We start from the raw sequence: 15,334 nt of genomic DNA, 5'->3' as shown, positions 1-15,334 counted from the left end.
ATTTAAATGCTATGGATCAAATCAAAAGAGTTTCAAACTTTATTACAACTTAAGTCAATCGATTGATGCTCATAAAAAGTCCTCTGTCTGATTTCAAAGGAAAACCTGCTTTCTTATGTTCTGAAAATTCCTGAAAGAAATGTAGGCCTAGTTATGAAACCAGTCTCATTCATAACATTTGGTCTGAATGAAAGATTGCAATTCTTCAGATTTCCTATTCAGTAATGACAACCCGGTGAAACATTAATGACAAAGTTCATATTCCTTGTTAATGCGCCTCTGCACTGTAATTCTATCAGAGAGTGTGCTTTGATGAGCATGAGAGGAAATGTTTCCACTACCGCCTACCCTCTCTCCATTAGCTTCCATTCTCCAGGCTCTTATATGGCTTAGTAATCTGCTTTGCTTTGTTTGCACATGAATACAGAGTGCTGTAGCTATACTATAGCAGTGTGTGTGTGTGAGAGAGAGAGAGAGGCTCAGGGCCCTTGGCAACATAATCAGGCCTTGAAGCAACTCATCAGTATGGAGACAATAGTGAGCGATGAGGTCTGTTTGGATGACAGCTTCTCAAGGAAAAAGCATACTTTTCGTAATGTTATAATGATTTGAACAATTGGAGCAGCAGTGAACCTTCAGTTATGCATGTGTTATATAGTAACTAGATGTTCCCGATCAGGACATGTCCTTCATGCACCACTTGAGGCGCAAGCCATTAAACAGGAAGTACATAAGAAACTGATCAAAGTTGAATCTGAAGTCTACCTCCGTTGTCCTTGTGAAATTTTAAAGTAACCTCTCTAGGATGGCGTGGACCATTCTAGACTTCCCTTACCAGCTGCACTTCTCTCTGTGCCCTGTGAAGGGCTCCTCACTGCCGACCCTGCTAGTGCGCAACATTGTGCAAAAGTGAGGCCCAGTTCCAGCTTAGCACACACAGGTGAGATATGATCTATGCTAGGAGTCTATTCCAGCCTCTAGTCTGTTCTAATCTAACCTATGCTAAACCAACCAATCCTGTCAAGCCCTTTCTCAGTGTAGCCCCCTCCATTGATGTTAGTGAGAGCATGCAGGTGAGGGTGGACTTCCTTCCCAAGACTGAAGGAGACCACAACGAGGACCTGCTGCTTCACTACCATACACATGCCAGACCATTACTCTAAAGCACCAGCTACGCCACACAGGTCTGGCTAGCAGAGATTCAGTATCTTCTGGAACTTTTCAAATGTTCAGGGAAACATTCAGCATTATACAGATGTTACCCACGCATCTATACTCTACAACCATCTACAAAATTCCCCCTACAAAGTACAAAACATACTCATTATACACCCCTCTCCAGAATCCCAACCGATAGACCAACTCACTTTGCAATAGACTAGCACACAAGTACTAGCTCTACAGTAAGTAAGTAGTAAGTTACTTTACAGAAACACATGAACGCACACGCTCATGTTACATAAGTATTTTTGCATAAAGATAATCAGCTACATCAAGTGTAGTGGAACTAAAAGGATGAATCTGTTTACCATACATTCGCTGTGAACACAATAATAAAATATCCCCTCCCTAATGACCCTGCAGCAGGAATGATAAAACAGTGCTAATCATTTCAGGAGCATTTATCCACACAGTCTTTAATCTCTGCTCTTTCACACAGGTTGCACCTAGAATAGAGGGAAAACACCCTCTATGCATATCCTATTAACAGATTTATGAGTGTGGATGGCTGGGGGTGAGGGTGTTATCTGTTCTTACAGCAGTGTGCTCAGCCCAGTTAGAACGGGCTTTATCAGCCCCTGGAGACACTTCTCTCTTGATTTCTTTGTGTGATTATACTAGTTAATGGTTTGAGATATTAATAGAACTGCTTTCTTTTCCAGCCGGACTGTAAATGGATGTACATTTTTTAAATTTTAATTAGAGCTCTTAAACTGTCCTATGTTTGTGATTGTGATGATGATGGGTGTGCTGGAGAAGTGACCATGTGGAATTCAGAGGTGATTGCAGTGTTAATACAATTTGAAAAAAAGTGTTTAGGCTATGGTGAAATCCAGGGTTGATGTAGGATTTAGAGCAGTCCGCTTTATCACTTAATCATTGTGACAAGTCTTTGGTAGAAATTAAATCCTTTGGTAGAAATGAAGTTGTTTGGGCCTCCCGAGTGGTGCAGCGGTCTAAGGCGCTGCATCGTAGTGCTTGAGGTGTCACTACAGACCCAGGTTCGATCCCGGGCTGTGTCGCAGCTGGACCGTGGCTGCGAGACCCATGAGGCAGTGCACAATTGGCCCTGCGTCATCCGGGTTAGTTGAGGGTTTAGCCGGCCGGAATGTCCTTGTCCCCTCGCACTGTGGCGGGCCTGGCGCATGCACGTTGACATAGTCGCCAGTTGGACGATCTTTCCTCCGACACATTGGTGCTGCTGGCTTCCGGTTTAAGCGAGCAGTGTGTCAAGAAGCAGTGTGGCTTGGCAAGGTTGTGTTTCGGAGGACGCATGTCTCTCGACCTCAGCCTCACCCCAGTCCGTAAGGGAGTTGCAGCGATGGAACAAGACTGTAACTACCAATTGGAGAGAAAAAGGGGTAAAATTAAAATTAAAAACAAACATTAAAGTTGCTAAAAGGTTAATGCAAGATGTGATGGAGAACTGTATCTGTGTGAGATACAGTAAACCAATAACAGACAAAGGAGTACTTGATTGGTGTGAGTGTGCATGTGTGAGTGTGTGCAGGTCTTGGCATTCAAGTCAACTTGACAATTGCACACCCCCGGGCATTTTCCACAGTTTGTTATGTTACAGTTTTATTAAAAAATGTATTAAATCGTTTTTCCCCTCATCAATCTCGACACAATATCCCATAATAACAAAGTAAAACCAGGATTTAGACATTTACATAAGTATTCAGACCCTTTACTCAGTACCTTGTTGAAGCACCAGTGATTACTGCCTCAATTCTTCTTGGGTTTGACGTTACAAGCTTGGCACACCTGTATTTGGGGAGTTTCTCCCATTCTTCTGTGCAGATCCTCTCAAGCTCTATCAGGTTGAATGGGGAGCGTCACTGCATAGCTATTTTCAGATCTCTCCAGAGATGCTTGGTCAGGTTCAAGACTGATGTTTTTATACCTGGTTTGCATACCCATTCTTGCCTTAGCATTTACTGATATATATCATCATTTGGAACATTCAAACTAGGCTATAGGCTATGTGTGCAGCATGCATGTGATAGGGATGAAGGGCCACTGACAGGGATGATGGGCCACTGACGGGGATGAAGGGCCACTGACGGGGATAATGGGCCACTGACGGGGATGATGGGCCACTAACAGGGATGATGGGCCACTGACAGGGATGACGGGCGACTGATGAGGATGATGGGCCACTAACGGGGATGATGGGCCACTGACGGGGATAATGGGCCACTGACGGGGCTGATGGGCCACTGACGGGGATGAAGGGCCACTGACGGGGATAATGGGCCACTGACGGGGATGATGGGCCACTAACGGGGATGATGGGCCACTAACGGGGATGATGGGCCACTGACGGGGATGATGGGCCACTGACAGGGATGATGGGCCACTAACGGGAATGATGGGCCACTGACAGGGATGACGGGCAACTGACGGGGATGATGGGCCACTGACGGGGATGAAGGGCCACTGACGGGGCTGATGGGCCACTGACGGGGATGATGGGCTACTGACGGGGATGATGGGCCACTGACGGGGATGAAGGGCCACTGACGGGGATGAAGGGCCACTGACGGGGATGAAGGGCCACTGACGGGGATGATGGGCCACTGACGGGGATAATGGGCCACTGACGGGGCTGATGGGCCACTGACGGGGATGAAGGGCCACTGACGGGGCTGATGGGCCACTGACGGGGATGAAGGGCCACTGACGGGGATGAAGGGCCACTGACGGGGATGATGGGCCACTGACGGGAATGATGGGCCACTAACGGGGATGATGGGCCACTGACAGGGATGAAGGGCAACTGACGGGGATGATGGGCCACTGACAGGGATGAAGGGCAACTGACGGGGATGATGGGCCACTGACGGGGCTGATGGGCCACTGACCGGGATGATGGGCGACTGACCGGGATGATGGGCCACTGACGGGGATGATGGGCCACTGACGGGGATGATGGGCCACTGACAGGAATGATGGGCCACTGACGGGGATGATGGGCCACTGACCGGGATGATGGGCGACTGACCGGGATGATGGGCCACTGATGGGGATGATGGGCCACTGACAGGAATGATGGGCCACTGACGGGGATGATCAACTGGCCAGGGGGGTTCCAAAACCTCTGTGGGCCAGTGGGCAGCCCTGAATGTCAAGCCCTAGTGTGTGCGTGTGTGTGTGTGTGTTTGCCTCAGGTGGTGCTTGGTGCTCTGCTGTCTCACTGCATAAACATCCAGGTCTACTGAAGGGCAGCAGCATTAACGTTTTATAAAGTGCTCTGCTCTAAAAGACCACTTTAGGCCCATCAGTTGAATATCATTTTTAATTTAGCACCTTTCCCTGTCTCCTTCTCATCTATGTTTCAGATTAAGCTGATCTGGAGGTTACGCTCTGGAGTCAGTGAATGGAGCCTGCCAGAGAGCAGCCTTACTGCAGGCTTTCACTCTCATATTGGGACTTCAAACTTACATTTCTGGGCAGAAAGTCATAAGTATCTTGTCAAGAAGTACCGGACAAGTAGTACATGTTTCACCCATGAACATATCATTTTAACCATGGTAAAATTTTGGCAGTGGTGGGATGCATTTATCTCTCTGATGTTACTGTACATACAGTGTCCATCTATTCTAATCAATCGATCTATTGATTTATTATTTTGCCCTCGAGAAACCCTCATCTTGAACACCTTTACATATTGTACATTTTATTGAACTGTAGCTGATGCGTCACAAATTAGCCTCCTTTGCTCAAGGGTGTGACTGCTAGTTACTGAGATTCAATATGATAACCATCTCGTTAGATATGAATCCAGCTCCCCAGTCACTGCTATGTCATTTTCCTAAAATCAACACAATAATGAAAACAGGGGTCAGGTTGCTACCTTTGCTCCTGCCTGAATACTTGGATGCTAGGTGACAGGAGACAAGAAATGGTACTCTCTCCTGTTCTTTTGATGTGCTAGATAAAAACCAGCAACAATATTCACACAGGAAAAAAAACTCTAAGTCAATTCTGGTGAGAAATGCTGTCATTGGGTTCAAGACAGGCTACCTTTGCTATTGGAATGAATGAATTAGTTATAGTCTTATCGCTGCTCATATTTACTTTTTTTGTGTGTTTATTTAGGAACAAAGAGACAGTTCCTTGATGAGTTTAGCCCAGACTCTTTTAGGAAAGCACAGGAGCTGTCACGACTCCGACCGAAGGACACTCCCCTTCCCGTTCGGGTGGCGCTCGGCGGTCGTCGTCGCCCGGCCTACTAGCTGCCACTGATTATTTCCTCCCCCTCCTTATGTGTTTATTGAATGCACCTGTTTTGAGTTGGGTATAATTAGTGAGGCTTTATTAGTCAGCCGGCCCGCCTGGTTCCTTCTGCGGGATTAATTATTGTGACTTTCTGTTTTGTGTAAACTTGTGTGCACGTCTATGGGTTACGTGTTTTCCCATTTCGTGGGTTTTGCTGGACAGTTTAAGTCCCCCTGTTTGGGGCGTTTGTTGTATTATACGCCCTGTGTTTTCCTGGGGTTGGCTTATGTTTGCCGTTTATTGTGCATTAAAGTAGCACTCCCCCGAACTCTCTGCTTCCTGCGCCTGACTTCTCAACCATCACACTCAGAACGTTACAGGAGCTCTCTCTCTCTCTCTCTCTCTCTCACACACACACACACACACACACACACACACACACACACACACACACACACACAGTCTATTGTGAAATGCAGCATGGGCAATCAAATGGAGAACTTTCAGCAGTAGTATCAGCTGAGGTTAAAATATCCTCTGCATAGCCTGGAAACTGATGGCTGTGCAGAATTAATCTCTTGAGAAAATGAGATGATGAAAGCATGAGATTGGCTTGAGCAGTGTGGGAGAGAGGCTAATGTTCCTTGCCTGTCAACAGTTGTCATAGCATCAGGATGTCAGCGATAATTATGGTGCCTTCATTTCCCCCTCTTTTCTATTCTCTTTCTTTGTAGGACATACAAGTATATCACAGCTTTATTGCACCTGACATATGATAATGTAAAAATATAATATCAATTCTATAGGCTTCAGGCATGTTTGTCATTATGCACTGAGTGTACAAAACATTTAAGAACACCCCTCCCCCTCCTCTTTTGCCCTCAAAAGAGCCTTCATTTTGCCGGGGCATAGACTTTAAGTGTCGAAAGTGTTCCACAGGGATGCTGGCCCATGTTGACTCCAATGCTTCCCACAGTTGTGTCAAGTTGGCTGGATGTCCTTAATAATAATAATAATAATATATGCCATTTAGCAGACGCTTTTATCCAAAGCGACTTACAGTCATGTGTGCATACATTCTACGTATGGGTGGTCCCGGGAATCGAACCCACTACCCTGGCGTTACAAGCGCCATGCTCTACCAACTGAGCTACAGGGACCTGGGTGGTGGACCATTCTTGATACACACGTGAAACTGTTGAGCGTGAAAAACCTAGCAGTGTTGCAGTTCTTGACACAAACCTGTGCCCCTGAAACCTACTACCATACCCCGTTCAAAGGCACTGTTACGGATACAGTTATCCTGTGTGTGTGTATCCTGTGTGTGTTTCTTTTCTCTCCTTCTCCCCTCACAGGTGAAAATCATCACTCCCCAATCAGTCAACAATCAATCATCAATCAGAAGACACACCTCCTCCTATTTCCTAACCTATCACAGTTCCTTCCCCATGGTTTAAAAACCCCATCATTTGTTTGTTCTAGAGCTCAATCTCTCTTTAAATGCCATGTTTGTAGGTCTCTGTGTTTCACTCTCGCTTTGTGTCTTAACCTCTCTTTTGTTTAAGCACCTCATAGCACTTTGTCATCACCTGTGAATATTGTTTTTGGTTATGGTGTTTGTTTGTTGCTGGTGGGAAAAGGGGGAAACCAAGACAAATCGCCCGTGGGCATACACTACCCGTAGGTGAACTTTGTTAAATACACTAGTTAGAACTGGGTGGACCACCCACTGTATTTTTGGTTAGTTAGCTGTTGTTAAAGTAGGCTAGTCTAGCTTAGGGGTGTTTTTGAATACTTATTGTTTCTTTCCTTGGGTCCAGCTCAGCCCCTTTTCCTGCTCCCCCCATTACCGTGTGTTTATAAATAAACCTGGAGTTTGACGGTAGATTTCTGTTGTCGTGGTTATTTCGTTCACACTTTTACTTTGTCACAATAATAATTTGCATGAGTTATGTTACGGGTCTCATTACCATCCCCCCTAGACTGTCGGGCCAAAAGGGATTCGTAACAGGCACGTAAGTATTTTGTCTTGACCAGTGACCCTCTGAATGGCACATATACACAATCCATGTCTCAATTGTCTCGGCTTAAAAATCCTTCTAAAACCTGTCTCCTCCCCTTCATTTACACTGATTGAAGTGGATTTAACAAGTGACATCAATAAGGGATCATAGATTTCACCTGGATTCACCTGTTCAGTCTATGTCATGGAAAGAGCAGTGTTCATAGTGTTTTGTACACTTAGTGTACATGCTGGTTTTAAGTGTATATTTGCTCTAGAGATGCTATTAACCATCCATGGTTCCTCCTGAGACAACATTGAGTTATTTATCTGGGCAGCAACTATAGTAGCTACCTTGCTTACCCACCTTGCATTGTCCCTGCGTCCCAACAGAGTGCTTTCACTGAATTCTCACAGTCTATCCACTGTAACACGTCTACTTCGGTGTTCAACAGGAGAACTTGGTGGATCAAATACAAAGTGGATAGATTTATGAGGTTGTGACATTGATACGAATGTCTTAATGAAAAAGCTTCTTATCCCTGGATGTTGTCCTTCATCTGACTTGATCTGAGACACCTATTTCAGAGACAAACTGTCAAGCCAATCCTTCATAGTAAGTTCTTTGAAGATATTTTTTAATTAGATCATTTTACTGTACTGTATGGCCTAATGTGCATCCCTCATTTTGCAGATAAAAGATGCATGGTTACAGGAGGTGTATATAATGGCTTAAGTACATGTATCGTTCTTTGACTAATATTTCAAGGGGTAGAGTACTGTAGAGTACTGTAGGCTTTACATCATTTTTTATACAGATGGACTGTTTTCCAGCAATGGATTTAGGTATACTGTAGTCTCAGGCTTCTTATTGGAAAACAAAGCATAAATTGCTTGTTATTTCAATTTCACTACCTGAAGTATTTACTCACATTTGTGGAATAAGGGCAAGGGAATCCACAGGGACAGTTTACTTGACTACAGACTGGTCCCACTGGGTGGACTACTAATTACTAATGAGCCTGTTGTGGAACTATCTTAAAAGACACAACAACATGTTTTTTACTACACAATTCAAGTGTGAGTCTTTCTAGCCTGTCTTTCTAGCCTGTCTGTCTAGCCTGTCTGTCTAGTCTGTCTGTCTGCCTTGTCTGACTGCCTTGTCTGTCTATCTAGCCTGTCTGGCTGCCTTGTCTATCTATCTAGCCTGTCTGGCCTGCCTGTCTAGCCCGTCTGTCTAGCCCGTCTGTCTAGCCCGTCTGTCTAGCCCGTCTGTCTTTCTAGCCCGTCTGTCTGTCTAGCCCGTCTGTCTGTCTAGCCCGTCTGTCTGTCTAGCCCGTCTGTCTGTCTGTCTGTCTAGCCCGTCTAGCCCGTCTAGCCCGTCTGTCTGTCTAGCCCGTCTGTCTGTCTAGCCCGTCTAGCCCGTCTAGCCCATCTGTCTGTCTAGCCCGTCTGTCTGTCTGTCTAGCCCGTCTAGCCCGTCTAGCCCGTCTGTCTGTCTAGCCCGTCTAGCCCGTCTGTCTGTCTAGCCCGTCTAGCCCGTCTGTCTGTCTAGCCCGTCTAGCCCGTCTGTCATTGATGCAATGGTAAAGACTGTTCATGTGCACTTTCAGTATGTGTTTATTCAGTGCATTCTCCAAGGAACAAGGACTCAGATGCCCCCCTCCTCCTCCTCCCTCTCTTGCTCTGCGGAGCCGAGGGACATTTCATTTGTTTGTAAATCTGCAGTAGGGCTTCTCTGTTACAGGTTTATTGTTATTGATGGATTTAGCTCATTTGGCCTTGAAGAAAATATGAATAATGTTAAATGTGACTATACCGTTGTGGATAAATTGTAGTAAGAATAATAATAATAAAGCCTATTAGATAATCATCCACATCATCACATTGGGTTTAATTGTATTGTATTCCTTGAATCTAACACAAAACTCATTTTGGCTAAATAAAGTTTGATGGCTGCCTAGTGCTTCCTGCTTGTTTAAATCCATGATGCAATTTGAATACCAGTCTATTTAATTTGGGGTTCAATTGTGTCCTGGTTCACTCGTTAGGGTCAGATTGGGATCTCTGCTAAAGCACCATGGTTCTGTTTTGAATGTATCCAAACTAGCCAAACAAAACAAAATGCTCAAAGTATTTACATATTCCACAGGCTGATTTTTGCATTGTTTTTCTGTTTTCATTCTGTAAGCTGACTGCTCCGGTGGGAACCATGTGTTTTGTGTCACTTGGTCCAAGAGAGACTCTGTAATTGTTGTGGATGGCTCAGACAGAGTATAGCCTACCTGTCATGCTAATCCAACAGCGCCATCTCCATGACCAATTATGAAGCACCGACCAACAGTAGCCCACTGGCTAGACCAGGGTTTCTGAAACTATAGGCCCTGGTGGACCCTGGGCATGTGAGAGGTGGGTTGCAGTTATGAGAATCTATCATCACACAGTATTTTTTTCTTAATTTGGGTCTTTGGATGACGATTTGGGTCATGGGAGGATGGTTAATTACTCATTTAGAAAAGGTTTAAGAAACACTAGACTACTGGGCTAGACTATAGCATCACATTTGTGGCTTTGCCATAAAGTCCTGACAGATAAGGAACTGTTTAGAAAATAGGGCTGTGAATTGACAGGGACCTCACGACACTAAATGATCACAATATTTTGGTTCCGATACACTATGTATTGCAATTCGATACTGTCATTTTATTGCAGCATATCACCCTGTTTTCCACTGCTGGCTTGCTTCTGAAGCTAAGCAGGGTTGGTCCTGGTTGGTCCCTAGATGGGAGACCAGCGGCTGCTGGAAGTGGTGTTGGAGGTCCAGTAGGAGGCACACTTTCCTCTGGTTTAAAAAAATGCCCCATGGCAGTGATTGGGGACATTGCCCTGTGTAGTGTGCTGTCTTTTGGATGGGATGTTAAACATGTATCCTGACTCTGTGGTCGCTAAAGATCCCATTGTACTTACACTTACAGTATCGTAAGAGTGTCCTGGCTAAATTCCCAATCTGGCCCTCGTACCATCACCGTCACCTAATTACACAGAGAGACAAGAGAGAGCCATGAGAAAACAAGCTTTCATCAGTCATGGAAATAAAGTGCTGTTAACAAATTTGCTCCCAATTTAAAAAGAACATGGTGAAAAAACTATAAAGGAAAAATACTGGAGTTTTGGTACAGGTACAGCTAAACCAAAACTCAAAAATAATATCCCGAAATGTAACTGTATCAATTTTCCCCCCCATTACTAATAGAAAAGGCCTGTATTTTAGAATCTACCCACATGTACTTTTGACGTTCTACATACAGTGTATGTACATTGCCCAGCTACAGTACTCTTAATGAGTTGTTAGATAATCCAGTAGCTGTGTGTGTCTGTTGTTTCTCCTCCGGGGAGGATGTTTACATCAGTCTGTGTGGAGTGTCAACAGACGTGAATGTGAGGCTGGCTAGGAACTCTGTCATAGTGGAGACAACCTACATTTCCATGGACAACCAAAGCTCAGTCTCCATAGTGAACAGGAGTGATACTATAGTCCACTATCAGTGGAAGAGATGTGCCACTGAACAGGAGGAGGAGCAGCAGAAGCTAAGGTGGGATGTCCGTTCATGTTCATCTCCATGATGTACATCCCAATGTAACCGTGATCAACACATCAACATACATTGATTTACTGTAAAACAAATATCTAAAGTGACCCTTAGCTAATGGATCATCAGAAAAGCTTGATGGTCGATCCAGATCAACGCCTTTGTATGTAGCCTGTTTAGATGCTCCTCTGTCTTCATCCCCTACTCACTCTCTCTCGCTGTGGATCTCTCTGCTCTGCAGTGAATCTAGGTTCTGTTCCGAGCTGCAGCGGGAAGAGGAGGATGAGATGGATCAGTTCCTGACAGAGTGTGACGCAGACCCCACTCCGCCTGTCCATGCTCTCACGCACCTTCCAAGACCGACGCAGGCAGCTGAAGGAGAAACGGCTGTCCTTCTCAGACAACTACATCATAGTGGAACCTCTGGTGTGCTATGTAGAGACGGGATGGAGGGAGGATGGGGGCATTTTACTGTGAGCTGATAGCAAATGTTCTCTTATAGGGAGTCCAATGGTTTATGGTACAGTAGCTTTGGTGCCCATGCCCATTGACCAACAGTCTAAACAAACGTAATGTGTTTGTCTTAGCTTATGGTCTAATGCAGGCTATGCTACAGTACACAGTATCACCAAGGCTGAATTACATGATACCTAATCCCCCTCTGGGATTATAGACTTTACTCAGTATGTGAGTCACAAAGTGCATGCAAAGTGCATTTAAGGGATAGTTTTCTCAAATGCCATCATGTTTTTTTACACAGCAGTAGCTAGGCCAACTTGCATACCAAAATCCTCCCATAGTATCCTCATGCTTATTTCGTTTGCCCTGTAATCCCTAAGGAAAGGGATGCACTTTATCGCATTATACCCTGTACCAGCATTCTGTACCAACCCCTATAACTCAGTGTGGTGTCTGCAGTGGTTGGGCGTAGGCCTTTGTTTTCCCGTTGCCTGGTTCACACCTCCAGCCTCTGGTGACAGTGACACATCTGTCTCCGTGGAGTACTCAGCTGTGGTAGAAGACAAACTTTAGCACTTTGATGAAATAACTCCAACCTTTAAAAACACATTTAAAACTCTCTCTGCATATCATTTTGCCATGCAGCTAGCAGTGAGTCACTGCTCCACAGCAGCTATAAAAGTCCCCTGGATATTCCTATATTCAATTTCATATTTTTCATCCCAATTTGTGTTGAATTTTTTTGTGTGGCAGTGTGTGTGAGCACTTATGAGTAGCCATATGTTCAGCATTCACAAACACAGAGGGAGACTGTCCTTGCTGAGTCAGAGGCGTGGCCACTTGGATCAGTTCAGCCTCTAACCTGAGCTCACCTGCTGTCTCGGAGTCTGACCGTTGGACTGAGATGCCCCTGGGGAGACAGCCACTCATTCTCTCATCCATCCTGACACCCAACTCTCCCCAGGCATTTGTTAAGCACACTATGTCCTCAGGGAAGTCTCGCCAACATTTGCCCTTGATGTCTCACTCTCCTGTCTGGTCATGTGGTTTTGTGTCAGAGAGTTGGAAAGGAAGAGTGGAAAACAAACACAGACACCCTCCAAATAAAGCCAAGCCTCCCAAAGACAAACTCTGCACCCAAGTATTCTGTATAGCACCTTGAAGAGGTGTGCTCTGTCAGCACAGAGTGAGGCCAGAACCCCACTGTTACCCTAAGGCAAACTTGTCCTTCTGCTCTCCAGAGGTCTGCTGATTATGATTACATTAGTGTCTTTCTAAGTACTACATTAACACCCAGCTGCTTTTCTTTTCCACTGGATGACTTGATCTATTTGATAAAGACACTATCATTTGGACAGAAGCTTTATCTTTCAGCAGACATAAGTTGTCTTTGATGATGAAGAATAATACTTGGATTATGGGAGTATTATAATATATAATTTTATATGACACGGAATACAAATATAAACTCAACATGTAAAGTGTTGATCCCATGTTTCATGAGCTGAAATAAAATATCCCAGAAATGTTCTATACGCACAAAAAGCTTATTTCTCTCACATTTTGGGCACATATTTGTATCCCTGTTAGTGAGCATTTCTTCTATGCCAAGATAATCCATCCACCTGACAGGTGTGGTATATCAAGAAGCTTATTACTTATTATTATTATTATTATTATTACTCTCTGCCTCCTTCTTTCCACTCCTCTCCTCTTTTGACCTCACCCTCTCACCTTCCCCCCCTACTCACAAGGCAGGCAATACGCTCGACCTCATCTTTACTAGATGCTGTTCTTCCACTAACCTCATTGCAACTCCCCTCCAAGTCTCCGACCACTACCTTGTATCCTTTTCCCTCTCGCTCTCATCCAACACTTCCCACACTGCCCCTACTCGGATGGTATCGCGCCGTCCCAACCTTCGCTCTCTCTCCCCCGCTACTCTCTCCTCTTCCATCCTATCATCTCTTCCCTCTGCTCAAACCTTCTCCAACCTATTTCCTGATTCTGCCTCCTCAACCCTCCTCTCCTCCCTTTCTGCATCCTTTGACTCTCTATGCCCCCTATCCTCCAGGCCGGCTCGGTCCTCCCCTCCCGCTCCGTGGCTCGACGACTCATTGCGAGCTCACAGAACAGGGCTCCGGGCAGCCGAGCGAAAATGGAGGAAAACTCGCCTCCCTGCGGACCTGGCATCCTTTCGCTCCCTCCTCTCTACATTTTCCTCTTCTGTCTCTGCTGCTAAAGCCACTTTCTACCACTCTAAATTCCAAGCTTCTGCCTCTAACCCTAGGAAGCTCTTTGCCACCTTCTCCTCCCTCCTGAATCCCCCCTCCCTCCTCCCTCTCTGCAGATGACTTCGTCAACCAAAAAAGAAGGTCGACGACATCCGATCCTCGTTTGCTAAGTCAAACGACACCGCTGGTTCTGCTCACACTGCCCTACCCTGTGCTCTGACCTCTTTCTCCCCTCTCTCCAGATGAAATCTCACGTCATGTGACGGCCGGCCGCCCAACAACCTGCCCGCTTGACCCTATCCCCTCCTCTCTTCTCCAGACCATTTCCGGAGACCTTCTCCCTTACCTCACCTCGCTCATCAACTCATCCCTGACCGCTGGCTACGTCCCTTCCGTCTTCAAGAGAGCGAGAGTTGCACCCCTTCTGAAAAAACCTACACTCGATCCCTCCGATGTCAACAACTACAGACCAGTATCCCTTCTTTCTTTTCTCTCCAAAACTCTTGAACGTGCCGTCCTTGGCCAGCTCTCCCGCTATCTCTCTCAGAATGACCTTCTTGATCCAAATCAGTCAGGTTTCAAGACTAGTCATTCAACTGAGACTGCTCTTCTCTGTATCACGGAGGCGCTCCGCACCGCTAAAGCTAACTCTCTCTCCTCTGCTCTCATCCTTCTAGACCTATCGGCTGCCTTCGATACTGTGAACCATCAGATCCTCCTCTCCACCCTCTCCGAGTTGGGCATCTCCGGCGTGGCCCACGCTTGGATTGCGTCCTACCTGACAGGTCGCTCCTACCAGGTGGCGTGGCGAGAATCTGTCTCCTCACCACGCGCTCTCACCACTGGTGTCCCCCAGGGCTCTGTTCTAGGCCCTCTCCTATTCTCGCTATACACCAAGTCACTTGGCTCTGTCATAACCTCACATGGTCTCTCCTATCATTGCTATGCAGACGACACACAATTAATCTTCTCCTTTCCCCCTTCTGATGACCAGGTGGCGAATCGCATCTCTGCATGTCTGGCAGACATATCAGTGTGGATGACGGATCACCACCTCAAGCTGAACCTCGGCAAGACGGAGCTGCTCTTCCTCCCGGGAAGGACTGCCCGTTCCATGATCTCGCCATCACGGTTGACAACTCCATTGTGTCCTCCTCCCAGAGCGCTAAGAACCTTGGCGTGATCCTGGACAACACCCTGTCGTTCTCAACTAACATCAAGGCGGTGGCCCGTTCCTGTAGGTTCATGCTCTACAACATCCGCAGAGTACGACCCTGCCTCACACAGGAAGCGGCGCAGGTCCTAATCCAGGCACTTGTCATCTCCCGTCTGGATTACTGCAACTCGCTGTAGGCTGGGCTCTCTGCCTGTGCCATTAAACCCCTACAACTCATCCAGAACGCCGCAGCCCGTCTGGTGTTCAACCTTCCCAAGATCTCTCACGTTTCCCCGCTCCTCCGCTCTCTCCACTGGCTTCCAGTTGAAGCTCGCATCCGCTACAAGACCATGGTGCTTGCCTACGGAGCTGTGAGGGGAACGGCACCTCAGTACCTCCAGGCTCTGATCAGGCCCTACACCCAAACAAGGGCACTGCGTTCATCCAC

General features: G+C 46.2%; 1 protein-coding gene across 1 annotated transcript; it reads left to right on the top strand.

Moving 5' to 3' along the window:
- The first annotated feature begins 805 nt into the window (after positions 1-805).
- Positions 806-13,027, top strand: LOC118396249 (hydrocephalus-inducing protein homolog). Its single transcript, XM_035790343.2, is given in 4 exon segments — positions 806-940; positions 1,026-1,129; positions 10,825-11,040; positions 11,288-13,027. Coding segments are annotated over 4 exon segments (687 nt in total). The 3' UTR covers positions 11,520-13,027.
- Positions 13,028-15,334: the final 2,307 nt, after the last annotated feature.

The sequence above is a fragment of the Oncorhynchus keta genome, chromosome 17, assembly GCF_023373465.1.
Source record: "Oncorhynchus keta strain PuntledgeMale-10-30-2019 chromosome 17, Oket_V2, whole genome shotgun sequence".
Lineage (NCBI taxonomy): Eukaryota > Metazoa > Chordata > Actinopteri > Salmoniformes > Salmonidae > Oncorhynchus > Oncorhynchus keta.
This window is presented reverse-complemented; position numbering and strand designations above follow the sequence as displayed.